The sequence below is a fragment of the Chlamydotis macqueenii genome, chromosome 2 (assembly GCF_036417535.1).
Source record: "Chlamydotis macqueenii isolate bChlMac1 chromosome 2, bChlMac1.mat, whole genome shotgun sequence".
Classification (NCBI taxonomy): Eukaryota; Metazoa; Chordata; class Aves; order Otidiformes; family Otididae; genus Chlamydotis; species Chlamydotis macqueenii.
Window position 1 is genome coordinate 10,231,860 of NC_141557.1, and position 26,888 is coordinate 10,258,747.

At 38.1% G+C, this 26,888-nt stretch overlaps 1 protein-coding gene across 1 annotated transcript in view; it reads right to left on the reverse strand.

Annotated features, from left to right (window-relative positions):
• Positions 1 to 1,438: 1,438 nt before the first annotated feature.
• The window catches only part of VIPR2 (vasoactive intestinal peptide receptor 2), a 55,524-nt gene continuing 30,074 nt past the window's right edge, over positions 1,439 to 26,888 (reverse strand). Inside the window, exons 5-13 of the mRNA XM_086741538.1 lie at positions 22,548 to 22,645; positions 16,290 to 16,431; positions 13,198 to 13,348; positions 12,236 to 12,296; positions 10,836 to 10,905; positions 6,928 to 7,019; positions 3,565 to 3,694; positions 3,437 to 3,478; positions 1,439 to 1,752 (exon numbers count right to left, since the gene is read on the reverse strand). Of these exons, the coding sequence (XP_086597664.1) occupies positions 1,579 to 1,752; positions 3,437 to 3,478; positions 3,565 to 3,694; positions 6,928 to 7,019; positions 10,836 to 10,905; positions 12,236 to 12,296; positions 13,198 to 13,348; positions 16,290 to 16,431; positions 22,548 to 22,645 (960 nt within the window). The 3' untranslated portion in view covers positions 1,439 to 1,578. The remainder of the gene's footprint in view (positions 1,753 to 3,436; positions 3,479 to 3,564; positions 3,695 to 6,927; positions 7,020 to 10,835; positions 10,906 to 12,235; positions 12,297 to 13,197; positions 13,349 to 16,289; positions 16,432 to 22,547; positions 22,646 to 26,888) is intronic.

The following is a 26,888-nucleotide window of genomic DNA, read 5'->3' on the forward strand; positions in this document are numbered from 1 at the left end:
GCTGCTCTTCCCTGTCCCTGGCAGCACCGTGGACCTTGGATTCTGCTAGCTCCATACAATGTTATCTGAAATATCAGGGCAGCTGCTTTTACGGGTCAGAGGTACCCATGCAAATATCTGTTATTCCCACTTGCTATTTAGAGTGGACATAGTTAAATGTGACATGAGAATTAAACATCATTGAGTTTCTTTCTTTTAAAAAGTGCAAATGTTATGTGTATATTTATAAGAATCCGTCAGTTTTATATCTTTTTTTTTACAAAGTGGCTACATAAGAGGCTTGGCGTTGTTGAAAATTCCTTCTGTTTATGCCTTTTATGGTAATTTTTAGAGATTCTGTCTAATTTTTCTTTGTTGGAATCATGGCCAGGACAAAATTTTAAATCAGGTCAGACAGATACAGAATAGAATTAAGCTAAAAGAGTTTACATTATTCCTTAAATGGAGGTTGTAACTTTATTGCAATATTCCTTGTTTTAGCTGCCAAGTATGTAGTTCTAGAGACATATTTCAATGAAAATATTACATAAAACTGATATTTTCAATGGGTAATACACTACCCAAGGTTGTTTATCATATGCCAGACTGCTTTATCAATAAAGTACCTCTTCATAAAATTGTTTAATAAAATATAAACACAAATCTCTTTGCTTTTAAACAGAAGAGAACAACTGGTGATTGCAATAGCACTATTGGAAAATCCTGATTTTTTAAACAAAGCTATTACAGTAGCCTTTTCTGTATGAACTGCAAAGGTAGCCCTACTTTCTGCACCTAAACATAAAACCAGGCACTTTTGAAAGGAACAACAGGATTGGAATCAAACTCTGTAGAAAGTAATCTTTGAAATCTCCCAGAGAGGTGGTGGATGTACCATCCCTGGAAACATTCAAGGCCAGGTTGGATGAGGCTCTGAGCAACCTGATCTGGTTGGAGATGTCCCTGCTCCTTGCAGTGGGGTTGGACCAGATGACCTTTAAAGGTCCCCTCCAACCCTAACCATTCTCTGATTCTAAATGTATACAATTAACCAAGTACTACCTCTTTTCCCTCTGTATAAATAATGTTAATGATTTCCTGGATTAGCACACTAAACTCCCAGTGCAGTTAATTATAGTCTTACATGTCTTTTTTTTTCTTTCCATAATTAGGAAAGAATTTCCTAATCCTTGAGGAAAGAAATGTTTCCTTAAGTATAAATAAAGTGTAAGAAATTTTCTTGCTTCTCATCTTAACCTTTTCAACTTCTACCACAGCAGTCTGCATTGAACAGGATACCACTCATCTACCTGCTAGACATGTTGGAGGGTAAAGGGACCATTATAGTAAATGAGTTTTTGAAGTTACAGCTAGTAAATGGCAATAGAACATCAGAATTAATATGAATACCATTTTAAAAACCAAGGAAGCATCCATGGGGCAGGATTATTTAGCTGGTTGGCTGCACAAACCAATTTCCCAAACACCAACATGTAGAAAAGCAAAGCACTAAACTGTACATTTTATAAAATATCACATCAAGCTACATGATGAATGATATATCCCACAGTTTTTCGTGTTTTAGGGGACCTAGCTGATCTATATCATGGTGGTCTCTGTCTGCATAAATGACTGAGCCCTTGAATTCCGGTGGAGTTGAGAAACGATTTCTGATCCATTTCGAGAAATTGAAGAGCTGTGGAGTCTGTAATCTCTGCCTGCTGTCTGCTTCCAGCACAAACTCCGCCATTTTCTTTTCAGCTCCCCTTGTACCTGTGTTAAAAAGAAAATGCACAAGATGAGCTGAAAATGTTCTTTTATTTGAGGAACTTTTCCACGTTTATTTGCTGTCAAATAGGGACCTCTAGGAATAGAATCATGGAATGGTTTAGGTTCATAAGGACTTTTAAAGATCATCTAGTCCAAACCTCCTGCCATGGGCAGGGACATCTTTCACTAGACCAGGTTGCTCAAAGCCCCATCCAATCTGACCTTGAACACATCCAGTGATGGAGCATCCACATCTCCTCCGGGCAACACGTTCCAGTGTCTCACCACCCTCACAGAAAAAAATTCTTCTTTATATGCAATCTAAATCTACCCTCTTTCAATTTAAAACTGTTACCCTTTGTCCAGTCACCACAGGCCCTGCTAAAAAGTCTTTCTCCATCTTCCTTATAATTCCCTCCTTTTATACTTAAAGGTCAAAGTAAGGTCTCCCCAGAGCCTTCTCTTCTCCAGGCTGAACAATCCCAACTCTCTCAGCCTCTCTGCACAGGAGAGGTGTTCCAGCCTTCTGGTAATTTTTGTGGCTCTGCTTTGGAATCACTCTAACAGGTCCATGTCATTCTTATACTGAGGACAATCACCTCTCTCAACCTGCTGGCCATGCTTCTTTTGATGCAGGATATGATTGGCTTTCTCAGCTGCAAGTGAACATTGCCAGCTCACATCCAATTTTTCATCCCCCAGTATCCCCACGTCCTCTGCCAGACTGCTCTCAATCCATTCATCCTCCAGTTTGTATTGATACTAGGGACTGCTCCGACCCAGGTGCAGGACCTTGCACTTGGCCTTGTTAATCTTCATGAGGTTCACATGGGCCCACTGCTCAAGCCTGTCAAGGTCCCTTTGGATGGCATCCCTTCCCTCTAGAGTATCAAATCAGTTTTTACAAAGATTACAAAATTAAGATGAAGACTGTGTCTACACTGTCAGTGAGGAGCTGCCCCAAAGCCACTTTCAAAATCAGTTTTGTATCACTTGTGCTGCAACTTTAGCTTTTGTTATCTAGCTATTAGTCACGTACTTAAATCATAGAATCAAATGATTAGCCCCAAATCAGGCATCTAATGAATATAAAAGACCAGAATAGCTCTCAGGAGACCTGAATGTCAATTCCCTGTGCAAACAATTACCTGTGTCTTCTTCAGACAGATTTCTCCTGTCAGATACTGAATGCTGTTTAATGTATATTCTACCTTAAGAAGTGGCTGACATCAAAAGGAATTCCTTGCATCTTCCTCATTTAAGATTAGGAAAGCTGCTACATGCTGAGCATTTCTGAATATCTGCTGCTGTTCTGGAGGTTAGATTCTGTCAGAAGATTACCCCTAAGTACTTACTAAATGATGTTTCAAGTTTTGGATAAATTTATAGACTTGTTGCACCTTGCTTGCACAATGTACATTGTTTGTAACAGATTTAGAATTAGATCACGTTAAATAACAGAAGACACACTTACTAACACCTCGTTTCGCAAGGAACTGGATTTCAAACAGCTCTTAACTCTTCATCCAAATACAGTAATTTCTCCTGTTGCATAGAAACTGCCACATATATATTCTATAAACAGGAATGCAAACATGTTCTAAATCAACTTAATCTATCAGAGAGGGACCCTTATACATTTATTGAAAACTTGTTTAACATTCTCCATAGAAAAGGTGAGACTTACTTCACTGTTCAAAAAACAATACAGGACTGCAACAATCAACCCCTGGAAAGACACAATATTCCTTAGTTAGTATGCAGCACCAACCTAGGTCAATAAAACTTCTTTTGAACAGAAACTTTAAAGTTTACCTGAAAAGATCCCAAACACAATTCAAAGATTATTTTATAATTATTGGAACTGCGGTCAGGAAATAGAGCAAACACTGTGTAGTGAACTCCAAATAATGGAATAAGCAACAACGTGGATTTTGCAAGTCTCCTGGGTAAATAAAAGAGAAAAAGCTGAAGTTTAACGATAAGCTCTTGTTTTACTATGACAAGAACCTGATGCAATGTCGTTTACACAAACCTCGTATGACTTCAGATGTATAAACAGTCTTAGTAAGAGTAATTTATTGCAAATTGTTTTCCTTTCAGGCTTTCTATGAGATTAGCCACATAGCAACATCATAAACTAACATGTGCAATCCCATGTTATACTTACTCTTGCTGACCTTGCACTCTTCCAAAAGCTAAGCAGAAGGCTGCAGGGCCTCTCTAAACCAAAAGACGCCTTTTTCACTTTCCCTCTGGACAGCAGCAGGGTGTAGGACCTGCTTTCTGCTTTGGCTCTTTGACACACATCCAGTTCCCAGCCTGGTTTCAGGGCACAGTTTTTAGGGGTGGGGTTTTACACCATTATTCCACAGGACCACACTCGACAAAGTGTCACGAGCTGCCTCAGATCTCTCAAGACATTTTTTACCTGGCGTAAAGGGTTCAGAGTGGAAAGGAATAATGCCTTCCTGCAAAGTCATACTGACAGATTCTCTTGTACGGAAGGTAAAATCTCTCTCTTGAAAATAATTGATGTAATTTTCTTTAAATGTGCAACTGTCTGGTACATTGCACATACACAGTATGCAAACAGTACCTAGGAACTGTAATGCAGAATAATCTCCACTGTGAGATTTTCCTGAGTAATTTCAGATTTACCCCCAAATACTAAAATCTCATAACTGTACTGATGGTATTAAGCATACACCATTAACTAATTTTTAATGACAATTACATAATACATTTTAGCACAAGACACTACTGAAGTTAAGGAAGGAGAACTTTAAATTGTTAAGCAGAGCAGCTCTGACAAACTGCCTGTGAGACCACTGACATGATGAATTGCTAATTATTCCTTATCTGTCATTTATTTCACTTTAATAACATCAGTTTTATATATTATACAGGGCAAGTCATTCATGATTATGGATGTCTGGTAGCAGATAAAATTCAAGAAGTTATAATGTTGAGTCCCATAATTCGTCACTGTCTTGATGAATATAACTTGATTCAACAACGAAAGGATGCTGTTGTGAATTCGCCCATTTTAACAGCAAAGTCAAGGTATTTCAAGCAGTTTTATTTTTTCTGTGTCAGTCTTCATGGCATTCCTTTGTTTATAATGTCCCAGAGGCTGCATCTGTTTATGTGGAAATAATCAGTTCTGACAGCAAAGTTTCTCAAGAGTAGTAACACCCTCACATCTAAAGGTGATACCAGTAAGTGGGACAAACAGGATTTCCTTAGCAGAAGAAATTCATTTACAACTGGAGGAGATGATGATGGCAGCAAATTTCCTGGTTTCCCAAGTGACATGGAAAACGGATTTTATTTGAACTCAACCTTACCCACTGCAAAAGTAAAACAAGCAACAAAAAGGATGGAACCAGGTACAAGCAAGTGGGACAGAGGAAGGAAGAAAAATGGTGACTTGCATGAGTAGTATTCATTTTAGACTCATATTTCACTTTCACTCCATTCTTGTTTTATTAATTTTTGCCTAGCTGATGTTACTTTCTCTATACTGCACTTTCATTTTAGTGAAGGAAAAGGACAGACAAAACAGTCTTATGCTTCTCTGTATTTTAGAAAATGCATTTGCATTTTGAAAACGAGCCTTCCAGACCATTAATTTGCTCTGTAGCTGCAGTATCTCTTGAGGAGGTTAATCTACTGTTCCCATGGGTATCAGCTAAAGACCATCCAATCCAAACTTAATCAGGCAATCAAATGCTAAAAGCAAAGAATTCATAGGGCTGAATAATGCAGGAGAAGGTTGCTATTAATGAACATTTTATACCATGAAGTGCTACAGTAAACTGTGGAAAATGATGGGACTGGTAGGAAGAGAATGCCTCATTTTCATAAAATACATAAATACCACATGGAAACAACAAAAAGTTCCTGTCACAAGAAGGGGGATTTCCTACCCATAGGTTGGTCATTGTGCTAAATATGTGGCAACTGCATAATTTCATCCAGGTTGATTTGGTTTTCTTCATGTTTAGTTAATTCAAGCAGCAAATACAAAAAAAACCCCGAACCTTGTACCTCCATGAAGCAAAGCCTTATATCAACCTAGTCATGTCACCTTTTCCATGGTGCATCAGATTTCTTCACTTTTTGCATTGAATGTGTCACATTGTTTACAAAACATGTAAGATCCTAGTTGTCTTGGCTTTAAAGATATACTTTACTTAAGCATACCATGTTTTATCTGCTTTTAGGACAGGAAATCAGTGTTTTTTTAAATGAAGAAAAGGTGTTATCCAGGAGCACATTTTCAAAGGCCACTTGCATGGTTTTGCATTTTCGGTGTTCATGTTAGGTTTTGTCACTGAAATATCATATTAACATCCTGAAGTGTCAAAGTTAGTGTCTACATCCGGGCTTTAAAATAAGACCTACTACAACAGACTCTTGATTCTGGATTACAGTATCCAGCAGCTATTATAACAGACCACGATAACTGATATGGCAATATGATAATGAACAAATCCAATTTTAGCAATGTATTTAAATTGCCCCCCAACAATCCTTGATTCTAAATCTGTGGAAACAACAGATGTTAGGATTAGATGTTCAAACCAAGACACAAAAGAAGAAAGCCTAAACAGAAATGAAGTTGGTCTAAATCAGAAACACTTGTTTTCCTCTAGAAAAATAAAGATGCTATTTTAAATCAACAGAAACCATTATATTTGTTTTTTTACTTTTTGGAAACAACATAACTTCTTTCCAGCTCTTAAAATATATGTAAATAGTACAACAAAATAATTTTAGAAATGAAAAATTAAAAAAAAAGTTTTTAAGGAGGTTGACGTGTTTTGATCTTGAAACTTTTGTTATGTTGAAATGAAATATTTATACATTGAAAGAAAGATATTACTCTCTGTATATTTTATCAGCATATTCATTCATGAATTAAATTCAAATTCAAGCATAGCTTGTTGGTCTTTATGAAATGTCATATTTTTTATTAAATTTATTGTTTGACAAAAGCAGTACGTTCATCTCTATTTCAGCGTAGTGATAAGATCTTTATTAAACCACGTCTAAAAGTACTTCTGAATTAAATGTAATTGTAGTATCACAGCAATTGTAGCATATTTCAGCAGAGGAAATATTACAGAGATTATTTTGGTTCTGTATATAATATCTAAAAATATGACTCACTTGTACTGTGACTGGTCATTTCCTCCGACGTCTGGAGATCGTAACTTCTGCAGCAGGATTCTTATAATACTAATGAAAAGTATAAAATTCACCTGCAAAAAACCCAAAGTTAATGGTGATTTCCGACTTCTCCACTCAATGCACAGCACAAAGAAATGCTTATCAAGCCAGGCAAATCAACTCAGCAGCGGGTGTTGTGTACCTCCTGCCAGAACACATCAAGCTCTACATGGCCAAACCTATTGTCTGTTTTCTGCCTCACTAGTTTTGTTACGTCCAGCACACCTCTGCATGGCCACCACTTCTAGTCTGGCTGGCAAAAGCCTTTGAAAGCCCCAGTTGTCAGAAATGCCCTCTTTCCAAAATCTCACCTGAGGACAGGTTTCCTAACAGGACAGGACATTGGATGTGATTTGGTGCAATCAAGCATTGTCCTAAATTGCCATGTGGATTCACAACCCAAAGGAAAACATGAGTCTTATACACAGTTTCGATCCTCTCTTCCCTCTCACCTTGACTTTTAATATTTTCTGCTTAAATTAGGGGAAGAGACGATTGTTGCCCAGGTGATCTGTTCTCTCCAATCAAGCACAGAAAGGGCCTCTCACAAGTATCTGTCTGTCTTGGGTATTGACACAGACATTATCACTGAAGGAACTGAATCCTTGCAGTCTAATTCTTGTGACAGCCCTCTGAGATAGAACAGTAGTGTTATTTTATTTAATATTTTATTTCACATTTTATTTCACAGAGAGGCATTTGCATTAAAAAGTTATGATCAAACCCTGATCAGCCTAAAAAGTTGAAGAATAAAACTCAGGAGATCCTAAATCTCACTCCCATCATTTCTTCATCCTTGGCTTTTGGCCTTGTGTGTTCACAAGGCTATCTGGTGCTGGATTATTTAGTGCGGTCTAGAAAACCACACTCTAAATATCGCACGCCTGTACTAAAGTGGGGGAACACTTGGAATCCACACCTTCACAGCAACAACGTGAGACAAAAACTACAGCTGCATCAAATGTATATATTTTAGAAGAAAACAACCTAGAGAAAATTTTCTATTACTGTGAAAATGAGCATTTATTGTTTTTAACTAACCCTATCCCAGAGCCCAAAATCAGGAGGCTGCATACCCAGCCAGACAGTGCCTGTCTCACTGCTATAAACCTTCAGTCTCTGCCTTGATGTACTGCTGGAACTCCTCTTTTTCCAGTCTTAACAATTTGACTGTAAGCTTTTCAAGTTCCACAAATTTCTTTGTCTTCTCTGACATACCCAGTACAATTTGTAATGTTAATAAATGAACTGTGATCACAGCAACTGCACGGCCCTCTGTATTTAATACTTTGTTTGAAATGACAGGTGAAGGGAAGTGACAGGAACTGACAAGGATTAATTAAAAAATCTGGAAAATTAAATCTAATAGTTTTGAAAAAAGAAGAATAAAAGAGAAATACTAGAAAACATAGGCCTTTACTGAACTTCACATGCATTTTTCAGGCAGATGATGACTTAGGTGTTTTCCTTGATGGAGTCTCCTATAAAAGTAACAGGCAGAAGCCTGTTATTGCCGATTGTACCTACAGGCTTACCACAGCAGAGTGTACAGACTGAGGGATAAAAACTTAATTTCCCATATGCACTGGAGCCAGTACTAGTGGACAAGGAGAGAGCTTCCATTTTATTGTATATTTGTCAGCCACAAAATAGAAGGAAAAACCTTTATTCTGTATTTGCAAAGGGATTGGCAGAATAACTTCTTGTTCTTCACAGACATCCCTAGTTTCTACTGTAACAGAATAAACTGTCATCCATTTCATTTCTAAAGCACCCAATCATCTGCAAAACTACACTCAGGTGACTCACATTCTTGACTGACATTCATAGTTTTATGTTTCTTTTCAAACACACACTTTTCTGTCTGTAATGAAAAACATACATTCTTGTTTGGAGTTTGTAAAAGTCCTTGGCACTACTGAGCTTGTAAATCCAGCCAGTTGAAACTCAGTATTAAGATCTAAAGGTGGCAACTACCACTGACTTACTACAGTGGAGCAAATTAATTTCTCTAAGACTATTATTGAATTGATAATTTGTTAAAACTCTTTAAAGTATGTAACTGACTTAGAATGACAAAATTTTATCAATGACAAATTTATGTGACATTTCATTAGCTCCTCTTGCTCTATGAATGCAGATGCTACTTCGCATGGCAGTAAGTTTGCATAGCACCCTAGCTGCCACAATGAGCGTGCTGGTTGTAGTTCGAAGCTCCAATGAGATAAGTTACTTATGCAGCTGGAGAGGGTGAGTATCACTGCTTTTATGATTCCCTTTCACAGCTTAACTTCCCAAATGCGAAATGCAGTTGATCAAACAGCTGAAGAACCATCTAATCGGAGAAGTACGTGGCTTCACACAGTATACACTGCAGAATCACTCAGCCATCTATAGTTGCTCTCATCCCTAATCCATGCTGAAACATAGAGAGTAAACAAGAGAAGAAACGTATCTGGAAGGAGATAGCAGATCCTAAACACGTGCACTTGGCAAACTAAAAAACTCATTTGCAAAATGTTTCCCTATGTCTTACAATCCTTTTGTATCAAGTCAGTAATAGAACGACTGAAAAAAAAAAAAGGAGAATGACTGTTCCTTTGCCTCAAACAGTGATTCTGGTCCATTGAACTTTTGCTGACTGACTAGTACTCCACTTTCTTAACTCACAACTCAGTTCCCAGCCTTTGCTAAGATCCAGCTGCAATTCAAGTCTGCCAATGAGCTCTTGGATAACTTTCCAGGTCTAGGACTTCTTTGGAGGAGCACTGCTTTCTGGCACATGAAGTTTCAGTTGTCTACCAGATAGCTGTTCAAACTGAACATCCAGACAATAGACATTCATCTTTCTGTAAACACCAGGTGGTTTGTTTTACTTTTATTTTTCAGCATATTTTCTTCACTCTGGACCACCCCTCTTTCTCCAGCTCCTTTGAGGTACATGTATTCTCTTCATGCTGTAGTTCTGTTGCACGTCCATTTCTTCATATCATAAAACATCTCTTCTGTGAGTCCTTTCCTTATGTCATTTCATACATATGCCTACTCTGCTTTCTCTTTAGACATTGTAGAATTCACTTTGATGAAGATAGGAAGTTCTCTCAAAATTATTTTCAGCAGGCACAGATTGAAAGGCAAGCCCACGTGTAACATGGACTCTTGAAATCTTGTGTAATCTAATAATGCCCTAATTATTCTGACTAAAATCTTAAAAATAGAACAAGCATATCTGAAATGTATTAATTTGCACTGTGACTGTTTTCAGAAATGGACACACAACCACAGTGTATTACGCCCAATGTTACTTACACAATCATCACAGTGAACAGGAATTTTATTATGCTACTCCAGTAATTCTAATGAGTTCCACACAGGAATAGCCCCATGAAACATTCTCAGATGGTATTCTTTTGCAAATACTTCATATTCAATATATATTTCAGTAGGCTATCAATTAAAGGAAAATATACACAGCCATAGCTTTTTTATGGCTGCGATAATATCAGATTCTCAATTGCAAGGCTATCTATTTACACACAAAATCAAATCTGCACTTCATTGGAAAGTATAATTAGATTTTTGCTTCCCCCAGGCTCCTAAACAGGGAAGATGCTAAAGAAACAACAACATACAAATAAAAGCAACTGCTCATTTAATAGAAGGCAGATAAATTTTGCAGGCAACAAATTTTAATGGCCTTGACATCTGTTTAACATTTCTCCTACAGCGAAATTTCTTTTCATTAAAACAGAATTCTTGTGTATCTGTAACTAGCAGTAGAGAATAATGGCTATATGCAGTGCACAATGCTGAACTGATCTGTAATTCATACTTCAAAGTTTACTTACTATAATAGAAATTAAAATTGGTATTCGTATAACCCACCAGGGACCACCATGCTCATTTGTATCCCAGCAACTATAAAAAAAGCAGGGAAAATGATGTTGACATTAATATCATCTGGCAAGCAAGACCTATAAGGAGAAGTATTTCTTATACATAAGTCAAAGCACAGGAAAATAACGCCTCTCCTAGCCTAGAATTTGGCATTCAATCTTCTTCTGCTTTTAATTCTATTTTCCTGGTTTTAATATGCATATTGAAATCAGCTAAAACATCAGGCAGAGTAGCCTGTACCATTAGACATCATGGAGGATATTTGCCTTTAGGGAAACCAAGCTTAGTTTCACTTTGTGTAAGGACACTTTTCCAATAAGCACTTAACCCCAGCCTCTGGGTAGCAGGGAGATCTAAGGCAACTGACAGATAGAATTGAAATTACTTAATTCCTTTTGGGATATTTAGGCTATAGATGGCTGGAACTGGTTTAGGAAAATGTAAGAATGAACCTGAAATTTTGTCTGAAAAACTGAAAATTTAATTTTCACCATGGCCTTAGCATTTTTGGTCCAAATACTCTGCGAATAAGTGCTCCGAAAGATTAATCTGAAGCAAGGGCAATATCCTTCAGAGGTCCTCTAACTGTGATTATAATGACAAAGGAAAAAGGAGTCAGCCTTCAGTTTACATGTTAGAGGTCTTGCAAAGAAAACATAGCAATTATGTAGGACAGGATTTTTCAGTTCAATTACAGAATCAATTGAAAAATATTAGTCAGGTTGATGAAAAGGATCCTTGTGTAAACATTGTTTGTCCCACTAACTAGGAATGCTCTCCCATTCCTTGGGGCCAGCAGAAGCACCAAGTCCGATCTTCCTACAAAATTCCTATCTCAGTTCCCCTTCCCATGCCAGGAGCCAGACCCAGCTCTAGTTAGTCATAGTTTTACCTGACTATGTGCATCTTACATACGTTTACATCACATTGCTTTACTTCTGGGAATGTAATTTAGATATACGCGAAGTTATCTAGATTTCAATCTTTTGAGTTGCTAGTTAGCAAATCAGAATGCCCAGCATGTATGGCAGCACTGAACCCAAGGATCCCCACTGATATTTTAAGTATTATTTTACTTCCAAAGCAGATAGCTCTAAATGTGGGTTTCAAGGGGTAACGTTAGTCATAACCTATCTTTGCCCTTAGAGATTTTCAGATGAACAGCAAGGATAAACAGCATGCTGAAGAGCTCCTACACACCTGTCCATCTGTTGCCATATCTGAAATTTCAGTTCTGTGCTCGTCCCCTTCAGAATAGCAAACTGCCTTTGTGTGAACAGCACCCTATCCAAGGCAAGGATTGTACTGGCACAGTTGGAGGCATTGAGCTTTCTCTCCCCCACACACTTACCCAGTGTCTTCCAAAATGATCCGTGTCACTGTCCACGTAATAATGAATATGGTAGGAATTCCTGAAAAATCCCAAAGGGGTTCAGAGGATTATCACAAAAATATAAGTCCACCAAAAAACTCAAAATTCAGCCTGCTAGTAACCTATTATTCCCCAAATATACAGCATATAGTAAACAGTTTAGTGAATAGCGGGAGAGGCCCATCTGATGAGCTATGTGATGTGAGCAATGTATTACAAACAAAGACTGCAGGTAAGTGGGCTTATTTCTTATAAAAATGCAGCCAAAATGACTAATAAATGAAAAACATGCCTTTCTTAGGTTTGTCTCAAGCTGTCAGAGTGACCTACAGGAACACAGATATAAGTTATGTATTCCCAATGCACTTCCAAGGACTACAATATAAAACCAAAGTGCAAATCATCTCATACGGAATCATTCCCCCACACTGGTTTATTCCCATTTCCCAGCAATATCTAAATGTTTTATGACCACGTATTACTGGAAGCTTTAAAGTGCTCCATATAAATATCATTGCACTTTCTGGAAATAAAAGGAATACATGTATTTAAAAACAGAGAGACTGGGCTTTTTAAAAAAGCAAATAGCGTAGCATTGCCTAAGGCTGTGTGGCTAAACTTTGTTTTTTTCTCCCAAATTAGAATAGCCTGAATCATATGTTTTGCAGTGACAGTCCCATGTCGTGAACAACCCCTGGGCATTGTGCAGACTGGCACAGGTCAGAGCCATGCCAAGGAGCAAGCTGGCAGTTATGCTTCAGCAGTTTTGTGCCTGCTCTCTCCCACGGTACAGCGGCTGTAACCTGCTGAATTGAGGAAGTAGTGAGTCTCAGGAGGCATCCAACAGTAACGGCATGGCTACCTTGGTATGAAATACTGAACCTGACTAATACATACAAACAGAAAAAAAGAATATTATTGGAAGATGTTTAAGTTCTTACCCCATCCAATCAGCAGGTAGACTGTGAAGTGCCTGTTGGGGGAGAATATTAGCACAAGGAGGATGTGGAGGTAAAGTCCTTCAACTAAGAGCCAGTAAAAGTTTGCCATAACACCATACTGAAAAAACACCAAAATAGCCTTGCAGCCCACCTGAAATATGAGAATAGGGATGAGGTTGTTGCAGGAAAGATGCTGTATTATTCTGTTAATAATATATCCTATAAGACTTTAGCTCTACAAGTAATACTAGTAACCAGGTCCAGTAGAAATATTTTTCTTCAGTCAAGCAAATTGAGACATTGTAAATGTTACTGTACATATAAAAAGAAAATTAATTATAAAAAATATATTTAGATGGCTCTTATAGCAAATTTGCTCAGAAATTTTGAAAACTTTATAGCATAAATATTGTAAAAGTTGGTGGTTATCAATAAACGCACACATTTGCAATAGTAAATGAACGGCTATTAGATTAAATTATCATCTGCTAGGTAGCTAATAAATATATTAAAATCCCAGCTGGCTTCCTAACATAGTAAAAACAAACAAAGAAACTGCTTTATGTATTTTTCAGGGCTAACCGGGAAACTGAGTGAAAAATACAACTTTACGTGATGAATACTCCAAGTAGACTTAGAAGAAAAATTTGACTGGACTTTTAAAAGTTATATTTTCCCTCTAGAAAATGCTTTAGTGTTTCTTAATTGACAGAACACATAAGCATGTATCATAAAACAAAGTCCCAATGTACTTATAGTCTGTAAGCAGCTCTTCAGAATTAATTTTCAGACGTCTGTGCTGTTGATGCTCCACAGTGCTGGCTGCTGCTACTTTGGCACTTCCCAGTAGGAATCTGGGATGTGACAACTGAACATATAAATGTTTCTGCTGACACTGAGCTGAGAAATGTGATGATATGGTGAATTTAACAGACTAAACAAAATGGACTAAACAAAACTTCTAGTTTCTGCCGGCTTTACTCACTTCCCCATTTTAAATATCCTTCATACCTCCACTGTTTCTGTTAAGATTCCAAGTACATCAAATACCTAAGTACGTAACTTACTCATTTAGAGATTGACTCCTCTGTCTAAACATAGGTGTCTATTAAGAAGTGAGATGCCCTCAAGGACCCCAGTCACCAGCTGCTAAGCCAGAAGGGCACAGACCTCCTAGAGATACTTCCTTGTATCCATCAGCCCCTTCTGGTGTCTCAGATATCTCAGTACAGCCCAGGCGACATACATGTCTGTATTTATGCCTGTGTACATGCCTACACAGGAAACTAAGAGCCCAAGGGCTTGAATTCATTTCACCTAATCTTACCTGCCTACAAGCAAGGTTTCTGGTGAAAGCTAGCAACCTACCACCCAACTAGCTCCTTAGACAGCTCATGAAGAGAGACAGGCATGTCTAGAGAAACTCTTAAGGCAGATGAGACAAACTGTCCAGTGAGAAAGACAGAAGCCCAGAGAAACAGCTTAGTTTGGTCATCTCATTTGGTAAGACTAATCTTACCTCCAGGCTTTGTATCCACTGAAGGAATATTCATTGCAGACCAGCAATGGGCCAGAAAATTTAACATGGAGAAAATTAAACATTTCAAAATGCAAGTTGAAATTTGCTTTTATGCTTATGACTACTTACAACCAGATTAGCAGTCAAAGTCTAAAATTTTTGTAATCCCTTCTAAATTCCAAGTCTCTCCTGTATTATATTCTTGATTTACACACCAGAACCCTGCATCAAAATATTTTCCCTTCCTCCTGCAACTAATCCTGTTTCATATGTATTTCCAGATGCTGAACAGTGAAGGTATCTTTCAGCAAAGAGTTAGCCAAAATGATGACTCTGTGCCATTCAGATTCAGGACCTAGTTACATTGCATTTTGATCTGTGTGCTTCTAGACATCTGTGCACGCAGCAGAACTGTGCAACATCATACACCTGTGACAAAAGGGGCAAACCCTGCATGCTGTTACATAAGAAAGGTAGGATCCAGCCAACGCACCACAAAACAGCCTTGCCAAGCTGGTGTCAGATCATCTCACATATAATGCAACAGAAATCACTCAACAGTCCACAAAACCGGACATACTCAAACAGGAAAGTATGAGGCTTTGCAGCCAAGAATAACTGGAGAATAAAAGAAATTGCAGAAATCAAGTAGTATTTTGAGATTCCATTGATTGATCTTCCAAGGACCTAAGAACTATTTATTACCCCAGCAGCCTACCTACTGACGACTTTGCCTGCTTGGGGCCCACTAACTCAGGGCCTCTTTGACTTCATTAGACTAATCTCAGACTACAAATTCATACATACAGCTTGGTCGTCACTGCTAAGAACTTTATGCTTTAGGACAATACGGCTTCATCAACATAAAAATATCTTCCTTCCATTTTTTTCTCACAAGCTTAAACTGTAGTAAATTAAATTCAGAAGGTATTCAGCAATATTTCTGCAGTTCTTCTGCAGTACTTTTGACTGAAAAAATGGAGGCAGAGAATGGAGAATATCATACAGTGGTCAGTCTTAACAGCGAGACGTGAGACGTAAACCCCTGTGCATGAAAATGTGATAGACATATTAGCTTGCCAAGAATGCAGATGACACCACTTCTGTCATAGCCAGAAAATACACAGGAGCTAATAAAGACAATTCCTGCAAATATTCAATTCCCTGACTCATTTCTGTCCCTCCATTGATACCTGTCCAATTCCTGGAGCCCAGAACATTTCCAGACAAGCTGCCTTTAATCGTTCCCAGCTGATGGCACTCCTCTTTGTCTTAAACTCTCCCAGCTGATTAATGCAGTGGCCATATTTATTCTGAGCTATAGCTGGTCATGACTTGTTTGGGCAGATGACATGCTGCTCATTCACGGACACACAAAAACATATTAACTTCTCTTACTTGTGCTGCAACGTTTTTTTCTTTGGCTACTTCTTATAGACCATTTGCTAGCCATTACATTCTCTATAGAATTGTCTGCACTGAGAGCTTGGTATTCCTAAATATTCAAAAGGATAAGGAAGGAAAATTTAGCAACACAACAGTATTATATGAGGTAGCAAATGAGGTTTATTACCCATGAGGTTTGATCCTCTGGACAGTGAGCTGTGTTGGAGCTGGAATAGAGAATATCATCCTTCACTAAAACAGAGATTGCTCTTAGAATGAAAGAGAGGAACAGGTTCAGATGGATGTAGTTCCGAGTACAATGAAGTTTTCTAAGAAGAGATTTTAAAACAAGCATTTTAGATTTTGAGACAGAAAGCTCTTGAAGACATTTCTATTATTCTCCCGTCGTTTCTTAGTAATATGAACCTTGAGTAAGAGCCTACCCTTTCCTCCTTTGTCAAATTGTCAGTGCTGCCTTGCTGTTTTCTTTTATCATCATCATCATCCTCATCATCATTATAGGCTGTCCAAAATACACAAACAAAATACCTCTGACTCTTTATCAGTGCCATAGACCAAAAGATCCCAGTGGTATTTCTCCCACACTTTAAAATAAGCTGACAATAAACATAGATTATTATAGCCTTCTTTGTGTGCTCTCATCCCAGTGTTTTTCTTGCAAATAAAATTTTTATTATCCTGGATATACTCCAGACATTCTCTCATCTATTATTTTCTGGTTTAATTCTTTATTTAACTCCTGGATTTTGCTATAAAATAGCTTTTCATCCTATGATACGACTGTATGCAGGAACAATTTAAAAATGTATTCAAAACATTAGATTGCCTATCCTTTCTCTCCAGTGAGTTGTAAAACTTCTCTTCATTAGTCCAGCAGCCATGTGAAAGCCATGACAAAAAAATTACAAATTAAATATTCCAAGTGGGTGAATGACTGCTCAGGTGAAGCAAATTATAAGTTGAGGTCTTTTCACTTAAAAGACATTCCCTTCACAACTGTCCCATTTAACAGAATTTTTTAATAGCAAATGCCCAGAAACAAAACTGCTAAGAGGGGGTTTTTTTTTGGTCAAAACAGCATCTTGAACTGCACTTGGAAATAAGCCAGAAGCCAGGGCATTTTAGCAAGTATGAGCAATGAAAGAATGAAGATGCAATAGGATGTTATGGTGGTACCTAAGGGCAGCTTCAGTCTTCACATTTTGATTTTTACTGAAGATCACTAAATAACCCATTCTGAAACTACTAAAGCAAGGATAGGTACAGTGAATATAGCAAAATAAATAACAGTTCCACCTTACTAGCTCCCACTTTGCAAAGGACATAATACCAGGCTGTCAAAAATCCAGTGATTTCTGTGGTTATGCCTGTCCTTTGCTAAAACAAGTTCTGCGAAAAACTGAAATACCGCTATTATGTTGGACTGCATTGTGTGTTCCTACACAATTGAGCGATACATGCAAGCTGCAAATGGGAGGAAAATTTAGATGACTAGTTCTTCATCCCATTCAGTAGCTGAAATAAAAAATGTTGGATATATACAAGAGTATCAAACCAACATTTTGAAGGTAGTGGGCAAGAAAGTGCCATTGGTATGGGATACGTATGATGATCCAGAATAAAGAAGAAATGCTGTTCTTTAATAATGAAACAAAGCTATCATGCTTATTGCTTTGACATGGCTACCCCATGATAAAAAACTACCACTTGAAGAACGTATATATACAATTAATGCACATGAAAGCACATCTTATTGAAATTATGGAGATTCATATTTTTCTCCTTGGTAAGAAACACATATCAGAGAAACCGAGATTTTTTTTTGAAGGTTTTATTATACAGGAGTAACTTTGAAGGAAGTATAGTAAGATCTATGGTAAGATCTAGAATGTCAGTGTTAAGCAGAAATATGCTGTTCTACAATTTATTTTAACTCTGAGTTGGAACAAACAAACCTTTTAAAAATACTTGAAAAATTCTATTTATTTTCAATCATTTTGATTTCCACTTCTCTAAAACTTTGTGATATATTAAAACTTAGACATTCAAAATGAAGAAACTTGCATTCTAAGAGGGGTAAAGCAACTTCTTTTGACTAAATCAGAATTTTTAGCTTTGCTGTTTATAAATTAAGTTTGCAGAAGCAACAATGTGCCTGACAAACTGGCAACCTCCAATAGGAAAATATTGCACCGGAAAGTTACCAATTAGCTTTAATTATAATAAGTATATAGAGTATTATGTGGGGAGTGGCACCATAGTAATTTGAAAATGCTGTCAGCTTAGTTTGGCAAGGTATTCGTGTTCTATGTCTTTGTTTTGAGATTAAAAGATTAGCCAGATATAAAGTCCTTTCCTTTTACAATGCTTCTAAATATGTCCTTTACAGTTGTTAATAATGGCAATCCACATCATGTTACTGTAAAGATTAAAATCAAGTCCAATTCTATGGAAGAAATGCAAACCAGAATATTAAAAAGGGAAACAAGGATGACCCAGGGAACTGCAGGGTGGTCAGCCTCACCTCTGTGCCTGGCAAGGTCATGGAGCAGATTCTCCTGGAAACCATGCTCAGGCACATGGAAAATAAAGAGGCGACTGGTGACAGCCAGCACGGGTTCGCTAAGGGCAAATCATGCCTGACCAATTTGGTGGCCTTCTATGACGAGGTTACAGCATCAGTGGACAAGGGACAACCAACTGATGTAATCTGCCTGGACTTGTGCAAGGCATTTGACACTGTCCTGCACAACATCCTTGTCTCTAAACTGCAGAGACACGGATTTGGTGGACAGACCACTTGCTGGATAAAGAACTGGCTGGATGACTTCACTCAGAGAGTAGTGGTCAATGCCTCAGTGTCCCAGTGGAGACCAGTAATGAGTGGCATTCCTCAGGGAATGGTATTCGGACCAGCCGTGTTTCACATCTTTGGCAGCAACATGGACAGTGGCATAGAGTGCACCTTCAGGAATTCTGCTGATGACACCAAGCTGTGTGGTGCAGTTGACACACTGGAGGGAAGGGAGGGACCTTGAGAGGCTAGAGAGGTGGGCCTCTGCAAACGTCATGAAGTTCAGTCAGGGCAAGTGCAAGGTCCTGCACGCGGGTTGGGGCAATCCCAAGCACAAATACAGGCTGGGTGGAGAATGGATTGAGAGCAGCCCTGAGGAGAAGGACTTGGGAGTGCCGGTTCAACATGAGCCAGCTATGTGGGTTAGCAGCCCAGAAAGCCAACTGCATCCAGGGCTGCACCAAAAGAAGCCTCACCAGCAGGCTGAGGGAGGTGATTCTGCCTCTCTACTCTGCTCTCATGAGACCCCACCTGGAGAACTGCATCCAGTTCTGGAGCCCCCAACATAAGAAGGACATAGACCTGTTGGAGCAAGTCCAGAGGAGGGCACGAAGATGATCAGAGGGCTGGAGCACCTTTCCTATGAGGACAGGCTGAGAGAGCTAGCACTGTTCTGCCTGGAGAAGAGAAGGCTCTGTGGAGAGCTTATAGCAACCTTCCAATACCTAAAGGGGGTTTATAAGAAAGACGAAGAGAAACTCTTCAGCAGGGCCTGTTGTGATAGGACAAGGGGTAATGGTTTTAAAATACAGGGAGGTAAATTCAGACTTGATATAAAGAAAAACAGTTTTACAATGAGGGTGGTAGAACATTGGCACAGGTTGCCCAGAGAGGTGGTAGACACCCCATCCCTGGAAACATTCAAGGCCAGGTTTGACAGAGCTGTAAGCAACCTGATCTTGTTGGAGATGTCCCTGCTCCTTGCAGGGGGGTTGGACTAGATGACCTTTAAAGGTCCCTACTATTCTATGATTCCATATTGCAACTGTATGAAAACTTTCAGAAACAACTCTCCTTTCCCCACCCAACAGTTCTGCCTTTCACGGGCTTATTGCTGATATTGTGAACAACTGCAAAGCCCTGAGGCTGTATCTGTTCTGCCAGACAGTATATAACAACATATAATGGACTGCAGAAGTCAAGTCATAATACCTGAAAAAAAATTTCCACTTCCTCGTCATGAAAACATTGCCTACAATTAAATTGAACTCCACACTAGTCCATGTTTTCTTTCATTAAAAATACTGCATATATTCAGTATTAAATGTAGTATAATTTGAAGCATACATATACAAATCCAGCACCATGCAATTTTAATAATCTCTTGTGTTACTAATATCCAGAGTTCAAATCCTAATCTTGCTGGACGCAGTCAGGATTTTGACAACCCTATTGCATTAGTAACTTCCAATTTTTCACCTCACTACTTAACTACCAAATCTCCTTTAGATACTTTCACTTAGAAGAGTTTTCTTTGCTCTCCTTTTCAAGCACAGGTGAAAGTCTACTGGTTACATTCAAAGGTGAGTTTGTTGCAGGGGTGAGTGACTGATCTTTATAAACAGTATATTGACATTCTCTGTAAAAAACCCTTGGACCTTTCAGGGCAAAGTATGTTTCTTGGATAGGAGGTGTTACCAGCTAAGTAGCAAAAAGTTAAAACTTACAGCAACATTCTTATTCCAAACCTTGTCCTTAAAAATGCCCATAATGTAAAGGATACCCTACAACATGTCTGAGAAAACCAGACATACACACATAGCCATTTGCATTCACTTCTATTATTGATACTTTACAATTGCTTCAGCTGCAGCCTTCCATAGTAACCAGCTGCTTGCTACATGCTTGGGAAACTACATACTGAACAGGGTATTTTTACAACTTCTTTGGGTTCCTAATTCAACGCACTTTCTTAGGAGGGCCCTAAATTCCTTTTAGACAAGAGACACCGGCTTCTTTAGGGGGAGACTTAGAAGACCCTATGTTTTCCCCTGAAAAAAACCTGACTCAACAGAGAGATTGAGGAGTTCTCAACTTGGATATTTAAACTGAAGTTGAAGGTTTTGAGTACACATCTGAAATTCTTGATCTGTTTGTTACAACTGACTTCTGCTGATAGACAACATTCAGATGTCTATTACGCACTGTCTTAAATGTGTTATTAGGTTTTAGCAGTTTTGCAAATGCATGATCTGTCTGTAGCATTTGCCTGTAGGAAGAAGATAACCATGAGTGACTCAATTCATTTTTTTTCGAAGATATTCCAAAATATAATTATGGGTTATGTATCTGCTCTGAATAGTCTCTGAATATTTAAATACTGAGAAAATTTGATGGCAGACTGAAAGGCTTACAGAACTCATCACAGGAATAGTTCATCAGAGGAATGAGTCTCTGACAAACAACAGGCTGTCCTCTACATATTACTTGTACTTCTTTTCTACCAAATCTGAGAGATGCATTTTCTTGTTTTCCTTGGTGCAGAGTGGAACGTAAAAGTTGTGTGAAGTTTCTAATGGAGAATATAAAGGCTATTCTATTAGACGGATAGAACTGGAACATAAAGGCATGAAGGTGGACAGACTGAGAAAAGCTATGATACTGATAATACCATTTTGCAATTTCTTTTACCAGTTGGAGATTGCTTTAATTCTCAGAAACCTCCCAGAAATTAGGCAAAACCAACAGACAGTACTGTCTTTCCTAACACTGCGTAACAAAAAAATGGCACACCCAGCACTATAATTCAGCACAATTATCCATACCTGGACAAGTTAATGATTACCTTTGATTACAGCACTCCTGGAGAACACTAAGAAACTTCTGCAAAATATGGCTGCCCACTTATCCAGTGTTGAGATCAGCATCCAACTAATTTTCAAGACCAATTCAAGGTGTTGATTTTAATAATCAAATAGAAAATGCTTCATATAATCCATTCCTAAATGACTATTCTTTCTTACATGGGTTGAAATGTCTGTAAATCTGTAAAGTGCTCTGAAATTTTTTAGCATCTTAGAATCATAGAACGGTTTGGGTTGGAAGGGACCTTTAAAGGCCATCTAGTCCAAGTCTCCTGCAAGGAGCAGGGACATCTCCAACCAGATCAGGTTGCTCAGAGCCCTGTCCAACCTGGCTTTGAATGTTTCCAGGGATGAGGCATCCACCACCTCTCTGGGCAACATGTGCCAGCGTTTCACCACCCTCATTGTAAAAATGTCTTCCTTATATCTAATCTAAATCTCCCTCCTTCTAGTTTACCCCTTGTCCTATCAGGCCCTCCTGAAGAGTTTCTCCCCATCTTTCTTATAAACCCCCTTTAATTGTTGAAAGACCAAAATAAGGTCTCCCCAGAGCTTTTTCTTTCCAGTCTGAACAACCCAAACTCTCTCAGCCTGTCCTCACAGTATATATGACTGGTGCTAGCAAAAATCAAGTTAGCCTTGCATTATTATCAGGTGCTTAATTGAGAAAAGCGTAAAATAGATGTATTTTCTATATATCTGAGCAATCAGACAACACTTATAACCGTCTTACCATTGTTCATATTTACTCATGAAAAATACATACCTGAAAAGGCAAAGAATTATACTTCCTGTTGTAAGAGCAATCAGAGATACGCTGTGTCCAAGCGTATAAATTGCCTTCACCCTTACATAGAAGTTGACCTGCACAGAAAAATATAAATGCAGAAACCACTTACTGCTATGTAAAATTGACTGTGAAATGATACAATTTTCCATCAAATAGCTCTGAAAGCTGAATAAATAGCATTATTTTCACTCTTAGCTCTACAGTACGTGACGAGAATGTTACGTCTTTATTCCAATACACTTTTGCAATGCAACATCTCAAGCCAATTGACCTCAGCAGAAAATTCAGCCTCAGGAACTCAAAACTTAGACACAAAGCCAGTAAAATTCAGCTGATTATTCCATGTCAATGAGGTCAAAGAAAATATCAGATTCATCAACTTCCATAAACACAATCAAATGGGGAAGAATAAGCCACAGTTTGAAAGAATGGATTATCTCTGAAAGAGAGAATCCTCTCAGTCCTTCTGCTCCAGTGTACTTCGTAATGCCTTTATACATGAGCTTAATTTTAAAGATGTGCTTAATCTCTCTCATTAATTTCCTAATCTAAATGTTCAAATACTTCACTAAATTGTGACCCAAACAACTCTTTCTCTCTTTAGTAAAGTTATTTGCTAAAACTTGAAAGGAAATTTTTCAACAGAAGAAAAGCAGACTGAAGTGCACAGTCTGCTAATTAACTGCAGTTATCTGTAAATTTACCAGCTACATATTACATTAAATACTATTCTGTATGACAACATCAAGAAAAATAATGCTAAATACTCTCAGAATTAAGCTGCTTCTTCATTTATGCATACAACAGTCATTAGACTGACATTATTTCCAGTGAAGCCAGATAAAATATTAAAATTGTAAATTTTTTTCTATGTTATGAAATTAAAGTTTTTAATAGCAGTGTAGAATGTGCTATGTATAACAGACAGAATTTCGATATTTAGTGCACATGGTTATAGCACTCACCTTCTCAAGCTATGTTTGTAGAAAGTAGCAAGGAAGCAAGTATTATAAATAAATTAAGATAGTAAAAGAAAAAGCAAATCATTTCATATATTTATTTTTATAGCATTTAAAAGGCCAAGTAAAGAGGTAACTCTAGCAATTCCAATTCATGATGAAACTAGCTGGACATTCACTTAGCAACTACTATACAGATATGGAAAAGACTAAATGAAATGTTAAATGAAATGAAGAATCTTGAAACTGCATTACCATAGATACGATTAAAGGGGAAAAATAAGGGAAACGGACATAGATCTTAAGTGTATTCATAGCAACTGTCATCCTTGTTAAGAGCTAGAAGTCGTATACAAGGTGTCACAGTAAAAAGAAATCTTGTTCCTAATTAAAGTAAGCTGTGATGGCCTTTTTGGCAACAGCCCTGACATTTTAATGTTTTGTTTGCTTTTCATAATATTAATTTACTGCAGAGATAAAGAAGGAAAATACAGAGTTAATGAAGTTTCCAGTGACATTAGAATGATCATAAAGTTCCTCAGTTAAAATCCTGAATAAATGTTGCCTTTAAAAAAAATAAAATTGGTGTCCCTGGATGGTTAAAATGTTAAAACCTAATGTATTACTTATTGCTGTCTATACAGTCTGCTGTACATTTGCAGAGACTCACTGCATTCCTAGGGACTCTCTGTGGGTATAAATCATAGGCTCTGTTTCACCTAGCATTAGGTATCTACACTGCAAATATAAAGATCGAAGGCAATGTAGGGTCTCTTCATGGGGCCTTCTAAGAAGCACTTCTTCTATCTGTGTACGCAGTCAACATGGACTTCATTGGATATATTTCTACAGACACCCCACAGTGACTAATTGCAGTGTAGCTACTCAGAGGGTCAAAGTGCTTGCACTTAGAGAGATGTCCCCAGAAGATCCTGGTTTTCCACATGAGTCCTGTGTTTGGTAAATAGGACTCTAAGTAGTCTAATGCTTCTTGAATAATGTTTCTAAAATTGTTTTCAAATAAAATTCTATTTTTTTTTTGAGAATTAACATAATTTCACATAAAAATCAGTCCTGAAGTACTGTCCTTCAATTCCCTGCTAGAATTGCAGAATTATACCCCTCAGTTTCACTCATTTTTGGGCTCTAAAAACTATGCCTTCTTTGTTTTGGCTTCTGTCATAGCAAAAGGAACACCAGCCAGTCTCCAGGCAATTTTCTGGGAACAGAGTGATGAACAGTTTCTCAGCATCAGTTACAACAGCCCATGGTACCAAGAACAGTGCAAATACTTTGGGCACCCTCCTTCATTCATTCAACCTGACCTGCTCTGCAAAATAATGGAAAAAGGATGTTTTGATAAATGGCTTAACAATTTGATGGCCTCATGTCCCCCATCATCAGTATTCTGCAAGAAAATGTATTTTATTTCCTGACCTTGTAGACATCAGGAGTTGCAAATACAGTGTAAAGCTTAGAAATTATGCACATCAGTTATGTTCTATTTGTTGGCATTTGTTGGTCCCACTAAACCACATTTCTATTGAGTGTACAAATAGAAGCCTGAATGGTCTCTAAATCAAAAATTCTTAACATCCACCATATAAATTTGAGGGAGATAAATCTAATTTGTAAAACAAGTTGCAATTACAATGTTGTTTAAATACTGAGTGGAAGTTTTCCTGTTCATTTTCACAGAAAAAAAAAAATTAGGAGATATCCTTTTAATAGTAACAATGATGTTCAACATCACGTTACTGCAGAGCAGAAACAGCACACAACACCTGGTAAGAGTGCACACAGGGAAAACTTTCGATCACTCATCTTCTTATCACGGGAACTATCAAGTAGCTTAATAAATCCCAACACATTAAAGTAACCGCTGGCCTCCTGTAATTTGTATTTGTTAATAGCCTTCAAAAAGAAAGCACTTAAACCAGGACTTCTGATGTAAATTTTGTCCCAGCCCTCCACAGTGCCCAGTAAAAAAGACTTCTTCCCTTCTATTCAGGTTTCTCATTGGGCTAGAAAATCTTGAAGCAGCTCTAAGGTCCCCTTCTGCTGAGCAGCCAAAGCGTGCTATAAGTTGGTTATAAGATCTGCTTGCAAAGACAGTCTTGGGTTTGCCTAAGGAGCAGAAATAACTCTGAGACACGAAGTGTGTGAGTTTGACACTTGCCAATTCATGCATTTGCTAATCACTAAACTAACCCAACTGTATACTTTTCTGTAAGTATATGATCTCTATACTCCAGCTTTAAGATTAGTTCCCTCTAGCTAGACATTAAACTTCCTCCCATCACCTCCTTGCTTCATTCAAAAACTCTCTTGTGCCGACTTTCTCACTGCTGACATTTGGACTAGGCCTTTGTACTGATTTAGGCTGGAACAGAGTTGATTTTTTTCATAGCAGCTTGTAGGATTTGTGATGAAAACAGTGTTGATAACACAGGGACACTTACACAGAGTAAAGACCTTTTCTGCTTCTCACATGGCTCCACCAGCAAGGAGGCTGGGGGAGCACAAGAAGCTGGGAGGGGACATGGCCAGGACAGCTGACCCCAACTGACCAAAGGGATATTCCACGCCATATGGCACCATGCTCAGCAATAACAGCTGGAGGAAGAGGGATGAAGGGGGTACGTTCAGAATTATGGCGTTTGTCTTTCCAAGTCACCATTACACGTGATGGAGCCATGCTTTCCTGGCGATGGCTGAACACCTGCCTCCTGGTGGGAAGCAGTGAATGAATTCCTTATTTCACTTTGCTTAGACATACAACTTTGGCTTTACCTATTAAACTGTCTTTATCTCAACCCATGAGTTTTCTCACTTTTACCCTTCCGACTCTCTCCCCCTTCCCACCACAGGTGAGTGAGTGAGTGGCTGTGTGAGGCTGAGCTGCCGGCTGGGGTTAACCCACAACACCCTTGAGCCCCTTTTTCTGCAGATCTTGTAAAGAACTCTACACACATGTGATAACACAGGAATTGTTAGGAAGCTGACAGTACCAGAAACATTGTTATTTTGAAGCAGGGATTCTTAAAAATATTTGAATTAATAAAATACATTTAGCGTACAATAAAGATATTATCAATTTTGATTATACAATTCTGTTGCTAGTGGCTACGTATCCCATATTTACATGAGAGATCACAGAGTCTGGCAACTATAAGAAATCATTTCAACTTGCATGTCTCCTTTCAACAATAGAAAGTAGCTATACTTGAACATGTTTGACATTTTTGAGAACCCATTACTCAAGTCCTTTGCTTCTACCTGATACTGAATATAACAGTAATTTCTCAAAAATTAGTCATAGCATCCTTTACTATCAAATAATCCAAAAGGTTTCTAT